The sequence below is a fragment of the Myotis lucifugus genome, unplaced genomic scaffold, assembly GCF_000147115.1.
Source record: "Myotis lucifugus unplaced genomic scaffold, Myoluc2.0 scaffold_1109, whole genome shotgun sequence".
In the NCBI taxonomy this organism is placed as follows: Eukaryota; Metazoa; Chordata; class Mammalia; order Chiroptera; family Vespertilionidae; genus Myotis; species Myotis lucifugus.
The window spans coordinates 20,619-47,462 of NW_005872157.1; the positions used below are offsets into that span (position 1 = coordinate 20,619).

At 39.1% G+C, this 26,844-nt stretch overlaps 1 protein-coding gene across 1 annotated transcript in view; it reads left to right on the forward strand.

Annotated features, from left to right (window-relative positions):
- The window catches only part of LOC102436139 (sodium leak channel non-selective protein), a gene marked incomplete at its 5' end in the record, with an annotated part of 82,701 nt that overhangs the window by 17,046 nt on the left and 38,811 nt on the right, over window positions 1–26,844 (forward strand). Inside the window, 10 exons of the mRNA XM_023748056.1 lie at window positions 12,961–13,062; window positions 13,446–13,515; window positions 16,036–16,127; window positions 16,216–16,338; window positions 18,634–18,690; window positions 18,929–19,049; window positions 19,146–19,277; window positions 20,239–20,406; window positions 22,111–22,215; window positions 26,120–26,226. Of these exons, the coding sequence (XP_023603824.1) occupies window positions 12,961–13,062; window positions 13,446–13,515; window positions 16,036–16,127; window positions 16,216–16,338; window positions 18,634–18,690; window positions 18,929–19,049; window positions 19,146–19,277; window positions 20,239–20,406; window positions 22,111–22,215; window positions 26,120–26,226 (1,077 nt within the window). The remainder of the gene's footprint in view (window positions 1–12,960; window positions 13,063–13,445; window positions 13,516–16,035; window positions 16,128–16,215; window positions 16,339–18,633; window positions 18,691–18,928; window positions 19,050–19,145; window positions 19,278–20,238; window positions 20,407–22,110; window positions 22,216–26,119; window positions 26,227–26,844) is intronic.

Below are 26,844 nucleotides of genomic sequence, written 5' to 3' on the forward strand. Positions count from 1 at the left end.
CTTCTATATTATCATCACAGAATATGATGAGATGAACCTAAAAGGTCTTCTTGAAATAGGAACAGGAAAGCTTCTAAGCAAATTTATAACAACCTGTGTCCCAACTTCCATTTGCTTCCAACTGGCTCAATTCTGACATTACCATCAACAACACCATGAGGCCAGCCTTGAACACTATGTGGTACTACAGGGTTTTTATCAAGCTGTAACTGGACAAGTTCATGGCCAGGCCAATTCCTAGGGTCTTAAAGACTACCCCCAACTCACACAAAACAGATCATGTGCTGGACCAGCCCTGCAGGTGTGTCAGTGTGCTCATGAGGAAGAGAATCCTGCTTCAACCAGAAATGGCCTACAAGGAGATTGTAATACTCTGTATTCAGAATCTACCTGCAAAAGTAGGAACCCAAACAACCTTATTCACCTATCCAGAATAACTGCCTTTCCACTGATGTGAATTTTCCCTAGGGGTTCCCAGAGACTTTCAGAGTATGGGTAGACAGGGACACTTGGAAGGAAGCAATTTCTTTCAGAGCCCCACTTTCCTCTAAACTCATTCTTAAATTTGATCTTCCACTTTTTCTTTTCCAGATCCCTTTCCTCATTCACCTCTCTCCCAGTTTACAAAGGAAAGATGAAACTCTCACTCATCCATCTAAAAGAAAGGTGAAACTTTGTGTAGTGTATTGATCTGAAATGTAAAGTCCTCTGGGTTGCCAAACACAGGGACTATTCCCACATGGCTTTCAGGCAGCACCTTATTGTCCAGGTGACAAATTTCTGGAAAACCTCTTCCCAAGAATTTATCTACTTAAAGTTAAGCCTTAGAAATGACTTGGTTGTCACAACGGGCTGTTATTTGAATTGAAAAATAAAGTCAGACTTTTTCTGAGAGATTTAGCTGGTTGGTTTGGCAATGAACAGGACTGCCATAAAATTGAATGAATTGGATGGATGAGATTCTCCAAGGAAAGCAAAATTTAATTGTTGATTTGCAAATGTACATAAGTGGTTTTAAGAAGAAAATTTATGGGGTACTTGAGCAAAATAGTTAAGACTATCAGGGATTAGGGGCACCCTCAGACTTGTGCAATAGCTTGAGGGGCACCCAGAGGCAACAGCATAGCATACTACAAGATGAGAAGGAGCTACTTGAGGCTGCTTAAGCCCTCTCATCCAGTTAATCTCAGAACAGAAGAGGCTACAATTAGGAAAAAATTAAGATTTATTGTAAGAACACATATTCAATCTTTAGAATAGTCATTTAGCTCTTTTCTTCTGTAAAAAGTTTTCCTCATCTCTGCTCACTAGTCTGTACAATAATTAGGGACAAGTGCAAAATGTCAAAAGGATAGTTTCTTTGGTTGTACTTTTTTTTAACTAATAATGATAGTAGAATTAATAATAATAATATGCCTGCATTATAATGTAACCAGCCCATAAATTAGAAAGTCAAGAATAGATTGAGTCCATGTCTATGAGTTCATGGGATTTTTCTATGCTGTTTTTTTTTGTTGTTTTTTTTTTTAAGAAACAACAACTAAACAGAAAAAGAAAGAGAGAAATTCAAAAGAAATTTTTAAAAAAACCTTTACAGTCACCTCAGGACAAATGATTGAAAAAACCCTACACAAAATAGGGAAGAAGGAAAAGTTTTCACCACTCTCTGTGTCTTCTCACTCTCTCCAGAGCCTCTCCTCCACTAGGCTCTAGAAATTTATTTATTTTTTAATATATTTGTATTGATTTCAGAGAGGAAGGGAGAGGGAGAGAGAGAGATAGAAGCATCAATGATGAGAGAGAATCATTGATCAGCTGCCTCCTGCACACAACCTACTGGGTATCGAGCTTGCAACCCAGGCATGCGCCCTTGACCAGAATCGAACCCGAGACCCTTCAGTCCACAGGCCAGCATTCTATCCACTGAGACAAACCAGGTAGGGCAAGACTCTAGGAATTTAAAGATGGGAGGAGATGCTGTTAGAACAGCCCCCACCACCACCCCCCAACACCCCAATCTTGGGTAACACAGGATACTGGACTGGTATCAGAAGGCCTGGACTGGTGTCTGGTTCTGCTTCTCTATAACCTTGAGCAACTCACTTATCTGATTCTCAGTTTTCTCATCTGCCTTTGCCATGTAGACTGCCCAAAAATGTTGTCTGAGTAATCTGTTGATCAAGCAAAGTGAAATTTAATAGTTATTATAGTGAAGGAAACCAACACGTCAGCAGTCTTACTAATGTCTCAGAGGGGATAGTTAGGGTCGATATTTTTAAGGTTTTGGGTTTGAATTTAAGTGCCTTTAGGCAGGGATATCTGATTGAGAATGGGCAGAAAATTCTTGATAAGAGTTTAGATCATTTCACTATATATACAAATATCAAATAATTATGTTGTACACCTAAACTAATATAATGTTATATGTCAATTATATCTCAATAAAGAAAAAAGGAGGATAAAGACTCCCCAGAATGTGCAATCCTATCTAATAAAAGAGTATTATGAAAATTACCATCACACCCTCACTCCGTTAGTCCGTCACAATGATGGCGGTGGCCACGGAGCTGGAGTGAGCAGGAGGCTTAGGTTGCCCCCGGCGATGGAGGAAGCCAAGCTTCCTGCCTGTCCTGGCCGGCCCTGAGCTCCACTCAAGGCTACAAAGTTTCAATTATAGAAGTTAAATAAATCCCCGATACCTGCTTCCTGCCCACGGCCGTGGCCATCAGCCCCTCACCCAGGCTGACCAGACACCCCAATAGGAACCCCCACCCTAAAGGGGGTGTGGCCAGCCTGAAAACAGCCCTCAGCCCCTCACCCAGGCTGGGCACAGTCCCATGGGGTGAGGGTCCCCACTGTGGGGCTTGACCAGCCTGCAAACAGCCATCAGCCCCTCACCCAGGCTGGCCTGGCACCCCAGTAGGGACTCCCACCCTGAAGGGGGTGTGACCAGCCTGAAAACAGCCCTCAGCCCCTCACCCAGGCTGGCCAGGCACTCCAGTAGGGACCCCCACCTGATCCGGGACACCCTTCAGGGCAAACCAGCCGGCCCCCACCCGTGCACCAGGCCTCTATCTTATATAATAAAAGGGTAATATGCAAGTTGACCCTAACAGCAGAACGACTGGGAATGACTGGTCACTATGACACACACTGACCACAAGGGGGCAGATGCTCAATGCAGGAGATGCCCCCTGTTGGTCAGTGTGCTCCTACAAGGGGAGCTCTGCTCAGCCACAAGCCAGGCTGATGGCTGCCAGCACAGCGGTGGTGGCGGGAGCCTCTCCTGCCTCAGCGGCGCTAAGGATGTCCGACTGCAGCTTAGGCCTGCTCCCCGCTGGCAAGTGGACATCCCCCGAGGGCTCCAGGGCTGCCAGAGGGATGTCTGACTGTCAGCTTAGGCCTGATCCCCCAGGGAGTGGGCCTAAGCCAGCAGGTGGACATCCCCCAAGGGGTCCCAGGCTGCGAGAGGGCACAGGCCGGGCTGAGGAACCCCCCCAAGTGCACAAATTTTTGTGCACCAGGCCTCTAGTAGGTAATAAGCACCTGTTATGAACAGGTTACCAATACTGCTCTGGGGAGGGCAGCTCTGTGGGTGAGGGATGAGGAAGTGGTAACATACCTTTACCTCTTTACTATCTTCCATGCTCTTTCTACCGGTGTGGCTCCACACTGCAGTTATCAGTTATCAGATGGACTTTACACTTCTGTTTTTCACTTTTCTTCTTGATTTGGGGTGATTTCTGAGAAGAGGAAGAATAAATGGTGACTTTATGTTTCCATCTCCACTCCCGGAATTTATTTTATGCCTTTTGAATTTTCAACCATATACATGTATTGCTTTTAAAAAATAAATTCAACTAATTTTTAGAAAGAGTATTTTTTTAAATGGTTAGGATTGGTGGCTCTAGTCGGGCAGAGTCTTGGCCTGAGTCTTGATAAGTACAATTATTTATAGATGACTGGTTGACCAGTTGAGTGACCTATTGTCTAGAGAGGCTGGTTCATTAGTCTGTAGTTCAGATGAATGGATTTTTGGAAAGTTCCTAAAGCTAACAGTGGAATTACTTATTGGTTAATGGCCTTAAATTCCTGGACAGGCATTTCCTGGAATGGATAATAAAGTCATATTGATGTAGAGAGCTTAGTTCTTGGTATTGATAATTAAGCTACGGGGCTGCCAGTGGTCTCAGTTCTCAGGGGACTCACATTTCCAAATATCTGCCATTTGACACGAGGATCCACATGATTCCAGTATGTGGAAATTCCTATAAACAGGAAAGCCCACAAAGGCAGACATCCTTCAGAGAAGAAGGGCTCCAGAGTTTGAAGTATTTGAATCATTGGTGAAGACACCTTTTCTATATGTAATCATCTTTAATTTGTATTCTTCTATGTATTTTTTAATTAATTGATGCCTGAGAAGTAGAAATGAATTTCTGGATATATTTGAGAACTCTTTAATCAGAAACAAAGGTGGGCTATTTTTACAGAACTCTAGACTACAGGTGCATGCTTAAATGCAGTGATTCATCTGGCACAAACGGGTATTGTTTTTTTTTCAAGACTTAACCTGGAGAGTATTGTGGGAGATAGAATGTCCTACCACCTAATATATAAAATTCAACGTTGTTATTAAATTCACTGTTATTATGCTTTCACTTATATGTGGAATCTTTTGAACAAAATAAACTAACAAACAAAATAGAAACAGATTCTTAGATACTGAGAACAGACTGACAACTGTTAGAAGGGAAGAGGATTGGAGGGCTAGGGGGAAAAGGTGAAGGGATTAAGCAAAGAAAAAACTCGTAGACACAGACAATGCTGTGGTGATTTTCAGAGGGAAAGGAGGTGAGGAGAGGTAGAAGGTAAAGGGGGGATAAATGATGATGGAAGGAGACTTGACTTATCGTGATGAACACGCAATACAATATACAGATGACATATAATAGAATTGTACACCTGAAAACTAAATAATTTTTAACCAATGTTATCCCAATAAATTTAATTAAAAAATTTTTAAAAATTCACTGTTACTTTGATTTTGACTATACCATTCAGCTCCACTAAAGAAAGCTTCCTTCAAAAGGCAGTGGATGAAATCAAAACAAATAGCAGTGTGCTTTAAAACATATTACTGCTGCTACTCAGATTGCTCTAGTTCAAAGCCTTGAAATTGATTTTAAAAAATCTATTATCATTCCTACTAGGCTGAATGCATAGAGAAATGTCAAAATAAAATAAACATTTTGTATTATTTTTAAAAGTTCCCTTCTTTTGTGGTTTGACATCAATACTCATTAATTAGAATAATATATTCATAACCTTTTTAAAAATATGTTTTTATTGATTTAGAGAGAGAGTAAGGGAATAGTGGAGAGAGAAACATCGATGTGAGAGAGAAACATCCATTGGCTGCCTCCTGTATGCACCCCAACCAGGGGTGGAGACTGCAACCTGGGCATGTGCCTTAACTGGGAAGCAAAACAGCAACTCTAAGGTGCACCAGACAATGATCAACCCACTGTGCAACACCAGCCAGGGATTCATAATCTTTTTGAATGCTCTGTCTGATATGATATTTGCATTCTGATATTTGGATCTATGAAAAAATTTTCCTGGCCCTGCATTTGTATTAATAATTTTTAAAGTCTAAAGAATAGCCTTTAGTTGATTGCCACTTATTACAAAAAAATAAATAAATTATAGTTAATGGCATATGTAGGGTTAGTTTTTCTCATCATTTTTTATAAACATATATATTTTTAAATATATCTTTATTGATTTCAGAGAGGAAGGGAGAGGAAAAGAGAGGTAGAAACATCAATGATAAGAGAGAATCATTGATTGGCTGCCTCCTGCACGTCCCTCACTGGGGATCAAGCCCGCAACCCAGGCATGTGTCACTGACTGGAATCGAACCTGGGACCCTTCAGTCTGCAGACTGATGTTCTATCCACTGAGTCAAACCAGCTAGGGCTATAAATAGATTTTTATTGATATCAGAGAGGAAGGGAGAGGGAGAGAGATAGAAACATCAGTGATGAGAATCATTGATCAACTGCCCCTTGCATGCCCCCTACTGGGGATCGCCCCAATTCTGGGCATATGCCCTTGACAGGAATGGAACCTGGGACCCTTCAGTCCTGAGGCCAACACTCTATCCACTGAGACAAACTAGCTAGGGCTTTCTTATCATTTTAAGAGAATCATTTTTATTGATAACTACAATTTATAACTTAATTGAAGGAAAAATTCATATATATATATATATATATATATATATATATATATATATATATTGCTTTTTTAACAACCAAAATTCCATTCAACCTTTCCAAAAATTTATTGAGAAATGATTGACATAACATTACATTAGTTTCAGGTGTACAAGATGATGATTTGATATTTATATATTATGAAGTGACCACCACAATAAGTCTAGTTAACATCTATTACCATATATAGTAAAATAATATATTCTGAGATGTTTTCCTAGATAGTACCTGATTTGTAGTAATCGAGATAGGTTATTTTTCTGAGCTAGTATCTGCTTTGTAGATTATTTTTAGATAAGCTTCAAGTGATTGGAATATTGCTCTGGCTTGTGAGACCTGCTGTTAAATTTTACCTAATAAATGTGGGAAGATATTTTAACAAGGTGTTCCTTTTACTATTTTATCATTGGAGAGTAAAGTAATAGGTAATATAGAAAAATATGTATCTGTGGGAAAATTGGTTAGTATAGTTTATGCAACATAAAAATTAACAAATTTTCACTTTTATCATGATAAAAAGTTTAGTTTTTGTGTTGTAATTTACAGTTTTCTGAGTCAGCGGTTGGGTTACAAAAATTGAACTCCAATGAATGGTGTAAGGTTTCAGACATTTTATTTGCTGAATTTTAATAGATGCACTAAAGGCATAGATTTTCTACAAGTTACTTTTTCTTTTTTATTAATGTACCTACAGATGATAAGAAATTAAAGGCTTCTTTTTATTTTTCAATCCACAATGGAGTTTTGGTTGGCCCAGACATGTATTTGCATGTCTATGTAAGAAAACATTTTTATTAATAATGCAAGATTGGAAAGAACTAATCTGCTGTTGCTATTCAGGAGCCATATTCATTTACTCAGGACTGGGCTGATTCACAAAAGAGTGGGGTATTAACTACAATAAAAGTGCGGCTTTTTCTTCATCTCAGCAAGAGCCCATTACAGAGGAACTCACCCATTAGTATCTGCTGTTGTCTCTTCTTCGGGCAATCACCTTGTCACTTCACTAGAATCAGGTAAGAGCCATTCCAGGAAATACTCATCTATTTTCTTACACAGTTCATCCATAGTTTTACATAATTATCCCTGAAAGACTGTTTTCCTGTTGTCTGATGATGTGACTACACTATATTAAACATGAGATAATATTTTACCATGTGCTACCTTGTGGAGCTCAAGATTTGAGTAACATTCCTCAAATTTAATGCTTTGCAAAGTTACATTGCAGTTTTTTTTTTAGATAGTAATTATATTTACTACCAGATGGTATCATGTTATTTAACTTTTCTATAATGGATGCAGATAATCTGAAGACTCACAGATCTCTCTTTTTCATTACAGAATATACAGGCTTTGCCAACACCTTTGTTCTGGAACATTAAGAAAGAAGACATGGAGAAAGCGAAGAAAGAAACAGAGGACCCCCTGCTACTGTTTCTATAAACAACTAGTGGTGTTTAAAGGCTAATAAAGCTCCAAAGATCTCTCATATAACCATAATCTTTGGGCCAATTTAAAAATATTTTAGATGGAGAAATGTCAAGAAAAATAGAGACAATTTCTTAAGATGCAGTTCTCTTCCCCCAGCCTCCATAAAAGATCATATATATATATGGCTGTCATGTAAGGGGCAATTGAAATTCCACAGCACAAAGGCAATGCAAAGAAGAAGAAGAAAAAAGAATCAATCTTTCATATGTTTTTTTCAAAGGCTTGGCAAGAAACCAGGGGTAATATTTTTGCAACTGGGAATGTGTGTTTGCTGAAGAATATTCCCACATTTGAATCATCATCAGGGGTCCTAGTCTTGTTTTACTTTCAAAGGTAGAGAGGGCATAACATTAACCCCAACTGGGAAAAGGAAAATGCCTCACTGTAATTCTCCTCCAGGGAGCAGGGATAAAGGGATTACATATGCCTGCATAATGGAGAATTTCCTCACTCAGACAAGACAAAAGACTTCATTATTTTTCACCAGACACTTGAAGCCTTGTGCCTCCCAGCTCCAGAAGCCAAGCAGGCAGACTTTTTTTTTTTTTTTTAATATGAAGCCACTAGATGGAGTTTCTAGGAACTGGCCCTTCTAGTCCTTGCCATGATGAAGAGACAGAGAGAAGATGTTGAAGACCTTAATTCCAAGACGATATCGATCTTTCCCCTAAGTTGTGAGAGCTTCCCTGAAGATCAGTGTGTTCTTTCCTGTACCATTATCTTTGCTTTTTCTCTAGGCAGCAAACAAATGAACACTTCCTTCCTGAAAACATATTTTTTTAAATTCTTATGTGAGATCAAAAGGCATCTAAATTTAAATGAAAAATTTTAAGTGGCAAAATGTAACTTAATTTAATTTTACAGTACTTCTTCTGAGTAGGTCTTTTACTAAAATATCGGTAACATATTAAGAGCCTCAAATTCCTTATTGGTAAAATATTAAAAATCTCAAATTCCTTTGCTATTTGGTACTTTGGCGTGGTGGTAGATTGCTATAAGACAAGATATATGGAGACCATGTTCCCAGTGACAGGTCAGATCTCCCTTTTATGATATTGAAATGAGTGCAGCTCAGCCTCATTTCAGCTTACAGGGTTTCCCTTAATAGCTCTCACCTAGAATGTAGATAAAGGTTTATAAATTTCCTACTTGCAGGAAGCAATGTCTGATTTTCTTTGATTCCTGTCTAAGGGTCTCATCTATCATAGGTGTGCAGCTCATTTTTTGATGGCATAGTATTCCAACTTGAGATAAAATTAAGATGATTTAGCATGCCCTTTAAAAAGTATATTTCAAACACATGCTGTTTTGTTTGTGATTGTTTTCATGCTTGATAAGGATGAAGTGATCAAAAAAGAAATTAAAATATTTGATCTTCACAGAATTTCAAAGTTCATTCATTTAACAAATATGTATTGAGCACCTACTGAGTTTTCTCGTTCGAAAGCCATTGAAGATACTCAAAGGAAAGGGGGAGACATGGGAGCACTTGATCCAGGAAGAGACTGAACAAGAGCACCACTGAATGGAGATGGAGACTGTTTACCTTTGCTTTGGCACCAGACTCGGAGGTGGAGTGCTGGGATGTGTGAGGCTGGCACAGGGAACCATGTTGAGCCTTAAGCACCAAAGATGACCTCTTAACACCAAGCCAATTTAGCCCTATCTGCCTGTCTTCACTTTGCTCAGATTACATGGGTACTTTTGGAGCCCAGGAAATGAGGAGGTGCATATACAGCCTCTGTTCAGAGAACAGGAAGACCCTGGCAGGGCCCTCTCAGTGAGCAAAGGAAACCACCAAGTTTATGCTTGGCTCCAATAGAACTCTGAAGTCACCTGTTACATGGTTTAATGGACCCAGAATTACTGGGCACTTTTTTTTTCATCATTTATCTAGGTTAAAATTTTACTAGCAAACATAAACGTAGAAGAAAGTGATAGGAAAAGGAAATTAAAGCAAATGGTTTTACATATTACGCTCATTTAGGTGGCCATCTCAACCTGATTAAGCACAGGTTTTCTGATTTGCAGGGTAGAGCTAAAAAGTATCCTCCTCCCCCATGACTGAATCATACAGAGAACAACAACTCACATACTATATGGCTGAAACTCCAACCCGTTTTAGTACTATTTTCTGAATTCTCCAGACCCAGTGGGAAAGAGTAGAGTGATCTTGAGCCAAAGAGGAAAAGGAACTTGCTTTCTCACCACCATTTCACGGACGCCGTTGGAAGAAGAGATATCACAGGTGGGGGGTGGGGCAGGAGAGTCTTCCCATAGCCAAGGGTCTCCACTGCGACCTGCTTGTTTGGGGTCAGCGGAAGAGGATCTGACCCCAGGATCCACAGAGGCTGCCACCCAGCAGGTGTGGGTGTGTTATGCTGCCCCAGGTGTCGGAACATCCTTCAGGCCCTGGAGTCAGTAGATGCAGTGCTAACTCTTCCTCAATACGAATGCCCAGACAGCCTTAGACTGACTATTGGGCAAAAACTGTAACCGTGCAGAAATGTGATTTCTTTAGTATGTCCTTTTCTCCTTTCTTTCTTTTTGAGCAAATTGGCCTTATCCAGCACCCTGACTCACCTGCTTCCTTCTCCCTTGCATGTTCACTCCCTTAAGCATTAAGCCCTCAGGACAATGAGGTTCTGATGAGCAACGAATAATCCTAGAAACAACGCCTTGGGCCTGTTGACCACAGAGACAGAGTTCTGGTCAAAGCAGAGATGGCCTCTAGGCCTCACTTGTGTTTCAGCTCCAGGACCTCAAAAGCAGCAAAACCAGACAAAGTGATACATCAGGACCAGACCCTAGCACCGACCAATCAGTAGAGACCACAACCCTGACCATGAACCTATCTTTCGTAGTCACCATAATTGATGATTTCCCCCCTATAAAACCCATTCCTTGGAACCAATCAGGGATCCAGGTTTTGAGCTCACCTATGCCTCTAGGCTTGGGCCACTTCCTAAAACCCTCACTTTTTGTGCTGCAAATTCCTGTTTGCATGGTGTTAGGCTTTGACGTGCACAGGCACACAGACCCCTCCAGCAGGCAGCTTAAAGCCAGTTACATTCTTCTACTTCAAACTTAGCAGGACAACCAACTCAAATGTGTATGTTATAACACAGTTGTATGTATTTTGTATGTAAGTCCTATAGGTCTCAACTACTTTAGGGGAGAGCCTTGTAACAAAATATAAAAGTTACTAAGACAGTGGCTGTAGTTAAGTCTTGACAGTTTACACTAATGGCAGGGATCTGTATATATATCAGAACAACACCATTGTCCAAATAGATTTTCTCAGGATGGCTTCATAATTTTCAGTTCTTTGTTGGACAAATAATCCATAGTGTACCTAAGATCGTGCTACATCTTTGTCAACTCAACCTAACTTACAAATGCATCTTCCTATGCAACATCATTGTAGTCTTGGAAATAAACACTGTCTCTGTATATCATCCTCATAAATCCTTGTTGTTTAATAAAATTTTATTTGGATTTTAATGTTTCCTGCTGCTTATTAAACTAAGAAAAGTGATTATTTGAGTTTTATTTTCTGTAATGCATTTGCATTCATTGAGTTTGTATGATTTTTCATAGGTTTTCTCCATAATTATTTTCATTGGTATCAAAGGCATTTTTAAGTACTTAAATATACACATGATATCATAAAAACTGCTGTTTTAAGTATACTAAGCAGATGTAGGGAGCAGCTCTAGGGTCAAACCTGGGGCTGACCTGTGGCAGAGCCACAAACAAGTCCCAGCCTGGAGGGCAGAGCTCTCCTAGCAGTTCTATTTTGTAAAAGTATTCTTGACAGGAAGCCTAAAGCTCCTTTTCCTGACCTTGTAGCCCTCCCAGATTCCTTCCTAAGTAGCTAATGGGCTGTGGGAGGTGTAGCAAAGGTTGCCAAAACAAGAACATTTGTATACATGTTAATCTTGTTTTAATCAGACTATAAAATAAAGCATCGGCTTGCAGGCTGGGTCTTTTGTGTCCTCATCCAGGCATGGGAGATCCACCGAGCCCCAGCTGTATTCTCTTGTCTGTCTTTTCTTCAATCCTTCACCTCCCCTCCTCAGGTTCACCCTTGGCCGTGCTGGCACTGCACAAGCAGACACAGATCTTTTCTCAAAGATCATAATTCTGAGACAGACAGTAATGTAAATCAAAGCTAGTCTAGGTAACATGTTAGGAAACATAAGTATGAAAGTGTTTATGTAAAGCAATGACAGTAGTAGACGTGTTCAGGTGTTGAACAAATACAGTGTCATGAGATGTTCGTATCATAACATCATCGTATTGTAAGCCTGTGAGTTTTCTTTGAGATCAAGGCCTTCTCCTCATGTTCCCCATTAGGGAACTGAGCTGAAGGGCCACTCAGCAAACTCATGACAGTGTCGCCTCTGGCATACAGCTCTCTTAAGCCCTGCATTTCTCTCCACTTGACGACTACATCAAGGGAATTTCTATCATTTCCGTTGGAGAGAGCTTTCTGGAGAAGAAATTTGTTCTCTCTCCAAATCATTCACACTACAGGTGTTGAGTCACCCAATTGTGAAAAAGATAGCATATTTTAAAAAATCTTTGGAGTTTTGTGGTTGCGAAGAAAGTGGTGACTGACTGACTACCTATAAGTCACAGCTTCAGACTGAGGTTTCTCTCAGTATTAATTCCAGCTTTAATTACGTCTCTTTCGTACTAATGTGTGCCCCTATCTAACTTTATGCTTTCCAATTTTCTTAGAGTTCTACAAAATCTTGAAATGTATATTCTGTCATCCCAGGGAAGGGTGGACAAACCCTTCCCTAAGGGCTTTGGAAACCTCTAAATTCAAAACCAACATCATGATTAACTGTGGTCAGGCTGGCCTTACTACTCACAGAATCCCAATAGAAGCTCTCCTATTTGGGTGATGGGGAGGGAAAACATGTTGGGGGTGGCGGGGTAGAGAGAGCTTTCTGTTTATTTTCCAGCCCCTCTTCACAGCCAAGACAGTTCTGTTTTGTAAAGTATTCTTGTCAGGAAGCCTAAAGCTCCTTTTCCTTTATGATTGTGTGTCATTTGCTGTATTTTGCCTTATCATTGGTGTTTCCTTAAAAAATAATGAGTAATGAGCAGTTATGTATTATTCATTCCAAGTGTACAGATCACACATTTATCATGGGCTCCTTTTTTTTTTTCCTAGAGCCTGCACTCGACAGCGCATGCTGAGTGGCTCATTTGAGGGGCAGCCAGCAAAGGAAAGGTCAATTCTCAGTGTGCAGCATCACATCCGCCAGGAGCGCAGGTAAATACAGCAGGAGACGAGGCTGCAGAGAAACCAAGGAAAGGAGTGTTACAGGAAGTGTTTGCTGCACACAGCCCTGGTTAACAGATAGCATGGATTCTACTCCTTGATGGTAACAATAACGAAATATTCACGATCAGATCCAAAGATTCAAAAGTTCTTTCAAAAAATCTTTACCTTGGTGATGTCCAAAGGAAAATTCTGAATTTCAGTTAGATGTTATCAAAGACAGTTGGATAGACAAAAGCTTTTGCTATAAAAAGAAATAGACTTGTTTTATTTAAGTAAAGTTGTTTTATTTCTTTATTTTTTAAATAATGATCATTGCTTAAGTCCAAAGTTGGTCTTGAGATATGTTGACCAGTTGGTTGTGGTTGTTTTAGATCACTAAGACACGGATCAAACAGCCAGAGGATCAGCAGGGGGAAATCTCTTGAAACTCTGACTCAAGATGTAAGTTCTAAGCAAAGCTTTGTATTTTGAAACATGATTATTAAGATGTATTTAAATGACTGCTCAGAAGATCCCAGTGCCTGGGTCTTTCTGTCACATTGTCACATCTCCATAAGATTTTCTACCAGAGAAAATCAGGAGACTCAGGAAACAAATTAAATGGCCAGGGACAGAAAAGAGATGATTAACCATAGAAAATTCCAGGCATCCGACAAACTATATGCCATTGTTAAGACAGCAACACAAAAAATGGCATACCAGTTACATTTCACTGAAATTAAAGACATTCAAAGCACATTATGGGAATGATTCACATTACTAACTTTGAGTATTTACTAAATTCCAAATCCCTAGACTCTAGATCCCAAGCCCACCATTTCAGAGCTTTACATACTGGGAAATAAAATTTGATTTCTAAAAGAATTTTATGTCAAAGATTGCATAACATTTCCCAATAATTTATTTGCTTTTAGACCCTAGGGCCTAGGCCATTCATTTATTTATTCACTGACCCAATTATATACCAAGTGTTCATTATATGAATGCAGATTCTGTTCTCAGTGATGAGGACTAGATGGGAAGCAAGACATCATCTCTGCCTTGCAGGCACTTATAGTCTAGTGCAGGAGTAGGCAAACTTTTTGACTCGAGGGCCACAATGGGTTCTTAAACTGGACCGGAGGGCCAGAACAAAAGCATGGATGGAGTGTTTGTGTGAACTAATATAAATTCAAAGTAAACATCATTACATAAAAGGGTACAGTCCTTTTTTTTTTTAGTTTTATTCATTTCAAACAGGCCGGATCCGACCCGCGGGCCGTAGTTTGCCCACGGCTGGTCTAGTGAAAGAATGATAAGCAAGTAAACAAATATATAATAATTCCTGGGTAATTGTTATTCCTTTTTTTATTACTGTGACAGATTGACTTTGCATAAAGAAAAATAAAATAGTGTGAAGGAATGAGATTTGGGGGCAGGTAATGTTAGAGGATAGTCAGTGTACACTCCTCCACATGAGCCCAGAGCCCCAGATGAGACACCTGATATAGCCATTACCAAGGTACATGGTTCTGATTAGATTAGCACAAACATCTGTTACTGCCATGATTTTTTAAGCCAGAATGTTGTCTGATATGATCCAGTGTATTGTTAACATGGAAGTCTGATTGGATCCAACACAAGACCTGTATACTGAAATTTATGATCTACCATAGTGCATGGAGAAAATTTCTAGGTAAAAATTCAGAGAAGCAACACTAGTTCCGAAGACTTTCCTTTCATGGATTTCAATAGAAATGCACAGTAAACTCCAAAACCAAATTAGGACATGGCTTTGAAAATACATGTTTAAAATATACAACAAAAGGCTCTCTTTGAATGATCTCAATTGCAGAAGTTCATTTCTTCTTCAAAGATGCTTTGTTATATTTTCTACATAGATAGAAAAAACAAAAACCCACCCCCTGTCTTCTCCATAGCAAAAGATCCTGGGAATTCTGCTTATTATAAGAAATCTTTCCTCTACAATAGAAGCAATTTAAATAGAGAGTTTCATCTTTTTCACTTGTTATAATAATAGAAGAGAAAAACAATTCAATGTAGGCGCTACGATCTATAAAATGTTATCAAGTTATTTGAGCAATGGCTCTACATCTCCCACAGAGTGAAAATCAGAGTCAATGTGCTTCATGATCTGCTCCCCACACACACACCCCTCTGGCCTCATCTCCAACTCTGTTGCTTGCTTTCCACCCACACTGGCATCCTGGCTTTTCCGTATGCAAACCCACTCACTCCCCAGGAAAAACTAATTTCTGCAAACATCCAGTGGCCTGTATCCTTCTAGTCTTTGCTCAAATAACAACTTCTTATTGAGGCCTGCTCTGACCTGTTTATTTAAACTTGTAGGCTTCTAGCATGCTTTATTCCCCTTTGTTTTTTCCCAAAATGCTAAATCTTTTCTAACATTCTTACTTGTTTTGATCTAATTTTGGTTTGTCTCCCTGATTATTAGAACATTAGCCCCACAAGACTAGGGTTTGATTTGTCATATTTAGATTTTGTTTGTTTGTTTGTTTTTGCCATTTTGCCATATTCCCAGCACTGGAACAGTACCTGGCACATAATTGGTTCTCAATAAAAGTTTTTATTGAAAAAAAAATCATTTGGCCCTAACCAGTTTGGAGCAACGACCTGCGGACTGAGTGGTCCCAGATTTGATTCCGGTCAGGGGCATGTACCTTGGTTGCGGGCACATCCCCAGTCGGGGGGGTGCGGGAGGCAGCTGATTAATGTTTCTCTCTCATCGATGTTTCTAACTCTATCCCTCTCCCTTTCTCTCTGTAAAAAATCAATAAAACATATATTTTAAAAAATCATTTGGAGTAAAAAACACCCTTGCTAAGATGACATGACCATTAAAGTATATATAAAATAAAGATATGTATAAAATGATCATTTTGGGGTGGTTGTTCAAAAATATCATCCATTTTGATATGCCCCATTTTCATTTATTTCTAGCATTCCAATACAGTGAGATACAGAAATGCACAAAGAGAAGACAGTGAAATAAAGATGATCCAAGAGAAAAAGGAGCAAGCAGAAATGAAAAGGTACAGGGTGCTACACTGTTTCTTGGCTCTCACTGTGGAACAGCAAACGTTCCCTTAACCTTACTCTCCCATAAATGTCCCCTTCAAGGAAAGTGCAAGAAGAGGAGCTGCGAGAGAACCACCCGTACTTCGATAAGCCACTGTTCATAGTGGGACGGGAGCACAGGTTCAGAAACTTCTGCCGGGTGGTGGTCCGGGCACGCTTTAATGCGTAAGTACCCTCACTTTCAGCCAGGTGTTTGGCCTGAATTGTACAAACAGCAGGTGGGGTTGTCATACCAGGGAGAAGGAACGTGTAATCCTAATGGGGTCACAAAATAAACTGTGGGCTAATTAATCATGCCGCTCCTGTTTGCTGAGCGGCCAACCGGGTGGAAAACAAGCAAAGGTTGCAAGTAGTTTAAATTTATATAAAACTCACGTTTAGAAAGCACTTAGCCATTTTTATCTGTTCATTTTAACTGCTGCCCAGTACGTTTGTATCGGTGTATTAACTCCACATTCATTCTGAACACGGAAGTGAAGGGAGACTGAGCGACAAGGTGAAGGCCTTGCGTCCATCTTCTTTCCCACTTGTAATTTCTTTATGATCAAAATACCCCAATCCATTTCTTCTAGAATAATGTAAAGTAAAAAGAAAGTTGACTAGTGTTTCCATTATCAACTGTTCCAAGAAGAAAACCCACTGGCCAGTGTCTCCATTCCTACCCACATGCAACAAACGGGCAAGAGGCTGTCAGTGTGGTCAACCTGGAGGCCGCTGCATTTGTGATGACTCAAGCCGTTGTTAGCAGGCAGCCAGTGGGTGACATGGAATTTTTGTCATGCATAACTTTAAGTAATATCCTGAAGACATTAAAAGTCATGGAGAAAGTACGAATACTTTCCCATCTATAGCTGGAATTTCTCTGATGCTATCATTTAAGTAAATTGACCTCCTGTGTTGATAATCAGTCGCATATGATACTCACTATCTGTTATGAGCTGAATTGTGTCCACCCCCAAAAAATATTCATGTGTTGAAGTGCTAACCCCCAGTACCCTCAGAATGTAACCAAGATAGGGATTTTTTAAAGAAGTAATTAAATTAAAATGAGGTCATTAGAGTGGGCTCTAACCCAAAATGACCAGTATCCTTACATGAGGAGGACATTTGGACAACACAGACACGTAGAGAGGGGAGACTACGTGAAGACACAAAGAGAAGATGGCCATCCACAAGCCAGGGAGAGGGAACTGAGACAGAGCCTTCTCTCAGCTGTCTTAAGGAACCAACCCTACTGACACCTTGAACTTCTAGCCTCCAGAGCTGAGAAAATGAGCTTCTGTTGGTTAAGCCACTCCGTCTGTGGTACTTTGTTATAGCAGCCATCTGAAACTAATACACTGTCATGACATTCAGGACTGGAGGAGACCTCACAATCATTTGGTGTTGTTTGTGTATCTTCTCCTCCAACAGGGGATGACTCTTAGGTCAGCAGAGATTAAGAGGTTTGCCAAGGACACCATCTAGTGCATGGCCCTCTCTGACAGCCAACCCATTGTTCTTTCTGCTTTTCTAGAAAGATCTTCACAGCTTCAAATAACTGAGTAATAATCATTAAAAACTCCCCTGAGTTTTCACAAAGTAAAGGAAAAAGTTGGCAATTTAAAATTAATTTGATGAGTTCCAAAGTAGGTTTTTAATCTGGAATTATCCTGTTGGCTGCCTTCATGTTTACACCTAATTATTAATTCTCCACTCCATTTAGTGCGATGTAATTCTCCTTGTCAGCAATGCAGCTGATATGGACCAAAGATGACTTTGTTATAATTGGGAGTACACATACAAACACTATTAGGGGCTTCACTGAAGATTGGTTCCCCAAAAAAGTAAAAGTTAGAGATTCCCTTACTGAGAAATTCTATATACATTACTCCACAAGATCACAGTTAAATACAGGGTGAAGGACTCTGTTGAATTTAGAGATATTTAATTAAATAATTATGAGGAACATCTTCAAACTGCTAAGGCAAAGATTTTAACTGTGTGTTTTTAAAGAAAAGCCAAAATTTAATTCTGTAAAATCCATATCAGAAATTGTTGAATGGAATCATCAACTCTAAAATTAAGTATTTTGAGAAATATAAAACTTTACTTTCATATGTATTAACTGCAAGCTCTTCTGATTTTTTTCATCTAATGTTCTCTGTCTCCCAAAGTCACATACAGTTAACATCTATAATAATAAAAGGGAAATATGCAAATCGACAGAACAGCCGATCAGCAGAATGACTGGATGACCTTCCAGACAAAGCCAGGGTGGCTGCGAGGGCTGAGGCAGTTGGGGCTGCGAGGGCCTACCCTTGCACGAATTTCATGCATCGGGCCTCTAGTATATTAAATGGACATTTTATAAAGGGTAAAAAGAGATTTAGGTAGATGTGACGTTTCTAAATTCTATGCTGCCAAGTTATAACACCATTGCTATATTGCAGAAGTTTATACGATTATTCTCTCTTACAGATCTAAAACAGATCCTGTCACAGGAGCTGTGAAAAATACAAAGTACCATCAACTTTAGTAAGCTTTCCAACTTCTGTTTTCCATGCACATTTGAAGTTTCTGTGTACTATTTTATGATGCATAAAAATATTAAAAATGCCCTCTATTTTTCTGCTATGTTGTGCCATGAAATAGACAATTGATGATTCATAAAAATATACCAGTCACATTATTAGAATCACATCAGTGACTTCTCTGGCTTTTAGCCGCCTTTACTGGGTCGTATGTGTTCCTCAGTTCTGTTTGGTCTTTGCAGTGACTTGTTGGGATTGGTGACTTACCTGGACTGGGTCATGATCATTGTAACCATCTGCTCCTGCATTTCCATGATGTTCGAATCTCCCTTCCGAAGAGTCATGCATGCACCTACTTTGCAGGTACCTCTGCTGAATCTTAACCCACAGCTCCAAGGAAAGACACTGACCTGCATCTTTTCCATTCACTGTGATCAAACTGCCTTTTGCTCATTTCAGATTGCTGAGTATGTATTTGTGATATTCATGAGCATTGAGCTTAATCTGAAGATTATGGCAGATGGCTTATTTTTCACTCCAACTGCTGTTATCAGAGACTTTGGTGGAGTAATGGACATATTTATTTATCTTGTAAGTCTTTGATTATTTCCTAAATATAAAATATAATGGATTTGTAACAGCTCCTGCTTTTCTTGGTACAAGAGTGAGATATGTGAGTCACCAAAGTTTAGATGCCAAAACTGAGTTCTTAAGTAAAGTACTAGTAAGTCCATTATAGCTGAATAAGAGGCATGCATATAAAAATCTAAATGGAAAGCATTAAAAAGATTCATGGAGATGGTTGGAAATACATCATCCACTTTTATGTATGCATAAGACATGCGTTAATGAGGTCTATGATAGCAAAACTAGTTTGCCCCCACAATTCTAGTGGCTCCACTACTAAAAAAAATCTGCATCATATAATTGATTGATGAGCTGCCTTACTACTAAAAACAAACTAAAGTGAGAGTGGTTGGACCTTTCTCCCAATTCTAAGGCACAAAATACCTGGCTAGGAAAGACCATTCAACTGTTTGGTTAAACTAATTTGAGAAACCATAGGAAACAACTCAAAGAAATTTCTTTCTTTTTTTTCTCTTTATGTTCAAGAAGGTATAAAATCAATTTCTTTTTCAGCACAGCAAGGAGAACTGTGACCCTTAAGTGCAACATTTATAGGTAGTTAATAAAATAGTATTAGGTCATGAATGAGGTTTAGTCTCTTTGATCAAAGGAATTTCAATCCTGCTGACATGAGCGGAGCCTCCAGTGTGTCAGTAAGAGAAGGGGCAGAGTGCACTGGTGCACACCCGTGGTAGCACCCCGTTCCATTCCTGCATATGCCTGATGACTGTGCTTTAGGGTTGCTTGGGTCTAGATTGGGTTCATAGTTTAGAGTGAAGAGACTGCATAGTTACCGGGTGAATGCGTGTCCCATATAACACATGGAGCCTCTCCTAAGGGATAGTTGTAGTCAGTTGGCTCTCAGAAAATGTACACAGTGGAGGATAAATTGTATAAATTTCATAGATGATTTTTTTCCTTCTAGGTGAGCTTGATATTTCTTTGTTGGATGCCTCAAAATGTGCCTGCTGAATCAGGAGCTCAGCTCCTCATGGTGCTTCGGTGCCTAAGGCCGCTGCGGATATTCAAACTGGTGCCACAGATGAGGAAAGTGGTTCGAGAGCTTTTCAGTGGCTTCAAGGAAATTTTTTTGGTATGTTCCAATTACCTTCGCTCCCAGTGCAGAGTCCACCTCTGTAATGTAGCTAATGAGAGGATAAAGTAAGTCTTGCTTGTCAAGGTGAAGTCTGCAATTTTAGTTTTTGGTCAGAGGATTATAGAAGCACTAACAATGCACAATACACCTTCAGAAACTTTACTCCCAATGCTTCTGCCTTATTAGTATATTTCATTCAACAAACATTTTTTTCCTAAGCTAAAGAGAAGCTCTCTGGAAATGACAATGAAAGGAGAATCGAAAGACAGTATTTGCTGACATTTCCATTCCTAACTGTTGGCCCTAATTTCTACTCTGGATTTTAGTTTCCCCATCTGGAAATTAAGGTTAAAAATGTTCAACACCATCTACTTCACAAAATGATATTAGGAATTAACACATTTGGGTTCTAATCTCATTTAATATGTCACTTAAAGCATATAGCAATAGAATTTATCTCTGATCTCTAGAATGTTAACATAAAACAACACACAAAAAAGAAACATACAAATATACCCTACTCTAAGTAACCTAAATGTACAGTAATGAATACTTCAAAATGTGATTGAGGGGAAAAACATTCTTTTTACTTGAGTGAACATTGATTTAGGGTCCTTTTAAGAGCAGGGCTGCAGATAAAATGATGAGTAAGAGGCTCATTGCTCACAATCTGTTACAGAAGGAGTGATCAAAGGATTCTGGTTATTACTGATGAGTTCTGCTTGTGCATGGGAAAATGTGAATAAATTCCCATAAGCCTATTTCTTATCTTGCTTTCTAGAAACACACCTATGGTAAGAGAGCAGCTGTAGTTGCATTTGATCCTAAGCTATTTTACAGACAGGTTGAACTGTTACTATAGGCATGGAGTTGCTAACACTTTTTAAATATGTGTTTAAAATTCCATATTTTATTTGTCACAAAGCCATAAAATGTTGGCTTTCACACCGCTAGAACTGAAGAAAAACAGAATATCACCTGATGGCTAATGTGGCATATCTTTGACCCTTAATAGATTTTAGGAGAGAATCTATATGTGCCTTTCTTCTGGTGATGTTTCTGTGCAATTTAAGTATACTTACGGTATATTTTAGGTTAGTCAACAAGTACAGATCAATAGTGTGCTCAGTATTTTACCCTTTGCCACTTTTCTCTGGCAAGACCAAAGTAGCCATCCAGTAGAGGGAGCCTGAGCCAGTTAACAGATTTGTATGTTTGTTTTAGACTGAATTACTTGAATCCTGTGAGTAGCACATTCACATGCCCTCGTGCTCACAAGAAAGCAAAGCCACTGCCCCTCTAATTTGTGTTCTGCTAATAGAGATATGAATCCATTTTGAGAAAATGGGGAAAATATAATTGTTTAAACATGTTTCTTTTGTTCCATTCAATAAAATAGATCAAAGTGTTGACTTTAAAATCAGAAAAGTCTAAGTCATATCAACAATACCTTAGCCCATATTCTTACATGAAAGTTGTATGTTTTTATTCTGAAAATTCAAAACCTCTGGTTAATTTTCTTCTTTTAACATTCCAGTAAGGCTAATTGAATGACCTGTGATGGAGAAGTTAAAAAATATCATCAAAAGATCATGAATTTATACATTGTTATCAGAAAAGTCCCGTTCATATTGCTGTTCAAACCAAATGTACTGTTTAAAGTTTTACTGAGAGATTTGACATCTCACCAATTTCTTTCAGGTCTCCATTCTTTTGTTGACATTAATGCTTGTTTTCGCAAGCTTTGGAGTTCAGCTTTTTGCTGGGAAACTGGCAAAGTGCAATGATCCCAACATTATTAGAAGGGTAAGATACTCCTTTCTATATTTTGGAATAAAAATTAAGGTAGTTTACCAGCCCTTGGTAAGCATGTGCTGAGGCAATTTTGACAGCCCCCTGACAAAACTCTTAAGAATTCTCTTCTCATGAACTCCTTTGGCTTAAAGCATGTAGTATTTCTTTTCCGGCTAACAAAGCTTTGTAAGATTAAAAGCACATTTCAGGGAATTCTACTCTTCCCTCCTATTCCAGTGTCAATCTACTGTTGTCATCTTCTGCATAGTCACCCAAGATTCCAGATGTTGAATCTAAGAAACTTTTCTTTTGAGTCTTCCTGAATTTAATCCTGCCTCTGTTGTCACATGACACTCATATCAACAAATAGCCTCCCCACCCAAAAGCATGAAAGGCAAAGTCTGACTTTCACGTCCCCTGTATAACACTTCTCCACTCCAACATTCTCCCCATTAGGAAGTCAAGGCCTTGCATCAGCTCTTATTTGCCCAGAATTAAGACAACTAACAAAGACCCGAGCTTGAATACTTTGCTAATGCTTGTTCCTTCAGTCAATGTCAGTAAGAGAAGGCTAAATGCTGGAACAACCCTGATATTTCAGTAGCTGAACATAATGAAATGAATATATTGCATCTTGGGTAAATTGGACTTCAAAGCTCTTCTCCAAATGACCTTTCCGGCATTCAAGTTCCTTCTGTTTTGTGACCCCACCCTTTGCTGTTTTCAAGTCTTCTCCATTTAGCTGGCTCATATGAACAAAGAACCATCTCTGCCTGAGAAGGCTGAGCTCAGAAGCAGCACACCTCACTCCAACCCATGTTCCACTGGGAAGAGCACAGCCTCACCAGACTGGAAGGAGAACTGCGATATGTAGCTTAGTGGTGTCTTCTGTGGGGAAAAAAGGACAGAGTTTGGTTAATAATTGTCAATTTCTGCTACACTACCTAGTGCCTCAATCTTTTAAGGGTTCTTCCCAAAATTATGAGTAGACTAATGAAGTGAACCAAGTACTGCTAATGTATAAACTAGCAAAAGTATGTACTCATTCATACAGGTAAAATAATGCCCGAGTCCATTAAAATGCATGTTTCCGAAGGATTAATAGAGTTGAATTACAATACGTATTTCCAGCAACTATGATTATCTAATATAGAGTTTATATCAGTTTGAAAAGTCTTCTAATTATAAAAATTATTAGCTGTCTAATTGGAATAAAATACAGATAACATCTTTGTGCGGTCAATATTCATTATGGAGTATATTCATAATGAGGATTTCAGGAAGCAGCAAGGCAGAAGAGACATACTTAAGTTGGGCAGACCTTATGTTGTTGCACAAGGCACACCTAAGTCACTGCTTCCTTTAGCTACCCTCCACAGAGGATAAACCTGAGAAGAAATAACAAGGAACCTGCTATAAAAGTCATGGTGTACCAAATTAGCTAATGAAGGAAATCATACGGAACTGATTCATTAGTCCATAAGCTTGCATAAGGAAAGTAGGATTATTTTAAATCCACACTGAATAGAGGCCAAGAAGAGAATAACAGCATTTCAGGATGAAGCCTACTGGGAACCTTGATGACTCAGTATATTAATAATAGCCTAAGTGCAGTGTGATTTTATGTTATCTACTCTTCCCCAGTCCAAGCTGAAGATTGATGCTTACTTGGATAGGAGACAGAGAGCTCACAATGGATGGACAAACACACAGATATCATGATGCATTTATCCTCTTTCTCAGAGCAATGAGGCCTCAGCAGTAGGCTCATAAGAAAGCCTAAGAGAACTTAGCCATCACAGAGAGCAGAATGATAGAAAGGAAATTGGCATAGTGAGATGTGGTCTGTGTCCTTACATTGGGACAGGTTTTTTTCCCTAGTCCTGATATAGGAGGCCAAGGCCAGAGAGACCAGGTGGATGAAAGGAACTGCAGGTCTACCTCGGAACTCAGTCTATCTTTATAAAAGAAGGGAAAGGGGAAACTAGATACCCCAATATTTGGATCACATAGCTAATGTTTAAAGATAACAAAGCTTTGAGCTGTTAGTGCTGTGTTTTCCAGTTGAGAAAACAGGTTATTTTCTTGATGTCTGTCTGAGCACTTCCTCCCTCAGTTCCTTTTTCTTAAAACTTGAAATATTGACACCACTTCAGGTAGAGATATGGAGCCCAGAACTTAGTCAGCAAAGCCCTGTAATCAAATTCTGAGAATACCTTTTGATGATTAGTTATTAAATATCAATTATGTACAAAGCACCATGATTGGTGAAATGAGGGCTGGAAAAATGTGTAAGTCACTGCTCCTGCTTTGCAGCATTTTCTGCCCAATGAGAATGTGTGTTTCATGTGTAATCCACGTAACATAAAGTCATAATTTAAAAGAGCACAGGAGAAGTGAAAGTAATGTAAGTAGTTCTTCCACCTGGGGGCGCTGTACTGAGAAGGCTTTAAGGAGGAGAGAGGATTCTAGCAGGAAAGAGCCTTCCAAGCAGAGGAGGCAGAATGAAGAAAGTAGGTGTGGTGACTTGTTCTAATCACTTAATCCCTCTGAACCTATTTGCTCCTGTATAGCACTTCTCACACAGTGATATTATAAAGATTAAATTAGTTAATTTATGTAAAGAACCTAACCCACCCATTCACTTCCCTCCCATGCCAAAATGAACTGAAAATCAGGCCAGAAATGTACTTTAGAAAAAGATCCTCAGAGACCTAGAATGTCAATCTAAGGGGGTCGGAATTTCCTTGATGAAAAATGAGAAGTCATAAAAGGTTTATAGGCAGAGGAATCAGGCAATTGTTGGTGCTTGCAAAGTGCAAGGGGAGTAGGGAGCAGGGAGTAGGATATCCCCTGAGGGCTCCCAGTATGTGATAGGGGCAAGCTGGGCTGAGGGACCCCCCCTCTAGTGCACAAATTTTTGTGCACCGGGCCTCTAGTTAGAAATAATGCTATATATATATATGCCTAAGCAACCGGTCGACCAGCCAGTAACTGTAATGCACAATGACCACCAGGGGGCAGATGCTCAACACACAGGCATGGAGACATGGAACAAACTGATGAATCTTAGAGGGAAGGGCATGGGGGGGTGGGCAGGGAGAGATTAACCAAAGATCTTATATGCATACTAGAGGCCTGGTGCACAGATTCATGCACCGGTGGGGTCCCTCAGCCTGACCTGTGGGGTTTAGGCCAAAACTGGCTCTCCAACATCCCCTGAGGGGTCACGGATGGCGAGAGGGCACAGGCCAGTCCAAGGGACCCCACTGGTGCATGAATCCATGCACTGGGCCTCTAGTTTATAATAATAGTGATATAAGCATATAAATTTTGGTGTGTATGTTTGTTGTTCTTGTTTTTCATTTCTCTTAAATAGATAGATACCTAGAAGTAGAATTTCTAGGTTTTAGGTAACCCTTTGTTTGGTCATTTGAGAAACTGCCACACTGTTTTCTAAAGTGGCTGCACCATTTTGCATTCCCACCAGCAGTATATGAAGGTTCTAGTATGAGGATTTCAATTCTGCAAATCTTTGTCAAAGCTTGTTGTTAATTGTTTTAATGATAGCCTTCTGAGCAGGTCTTAGTGATATCTCACTGCGGTTTTGATTTTCATTTACTTGATGGCTAATGATGCTGAGCATTCTTTCCATGTGCTTACTGCCATTTATACATCTTCCTTGGAGGAATGTTTAATCATACCTTTTGTCCGTTTACTAATGTTTTCAGCATCAACTTTCACCACTCATCTCTGCAGTCTTTGTTACTATTTGTGGTTAGCTGTCCATATCACTTTTGTCAAATAAAGATCTTTGTGACTCTATGTAAAATGTATTTCTTATTTTTTATCTTTTCTGAGTTCCTCTTCTGACCAAGTTTCCTCCTTCATCTCTCTCTCTTTTTTTCTATTTTAGGAAGATTGCAATGGCATATTCAGAATTAATGTAAGTGTGTCCAAGAACCTAAATTTAAAGTTAAGACCTGGAGAGAAAAAACCTGGATTTTGGGTGCCCCGTGTTTGGTAAGATATCAGGAAAAAAAAATCCTTAAGAATGCTATATTTGTCAGCATAAGATTTTAAATCAGTATAATATGGTATGAAACTAAGAGTAACTCTGATAGAGATATGAAAGTGCTTCCAAGGAAAAGCACTAAATTACAACAGGATATAAAATTACCGTAAATATGAGAATAAGTGGTACCCTGAGTCCCATGTTGCTTCATGAAACTAGTAAAATATCACTGCAGTATTTTTCTAATATTTTAAAAATTTGTATCTGGATTCACATGGCTTCCAAATTTTTGAGATTAATATTTTTAATCAAATTTTTAGTCAAATTTTAATTTAATTTTTAAAATTAATTTAAATTTTTAAAAATTTTAATCAAATTAAAACTAAACTTACCTGAATGTATATCTTTAAGGGCAGATCTGATGTCCTCATAGTGATTGTGAAGAAGCTTACCTGAATCATAAAGCTATTTCAATTTCAAAGCCCATTGATAGTGAAGGATTTTCATCATTGAAACACTAGATAGGAATAATCAATAACACAATTGATTATATCTAACTCTTTAAAATTTATCTTTCTTGAAAATGAGTTTTCAAAGTATTTACATAAAAGATGAAAGAACCTAGT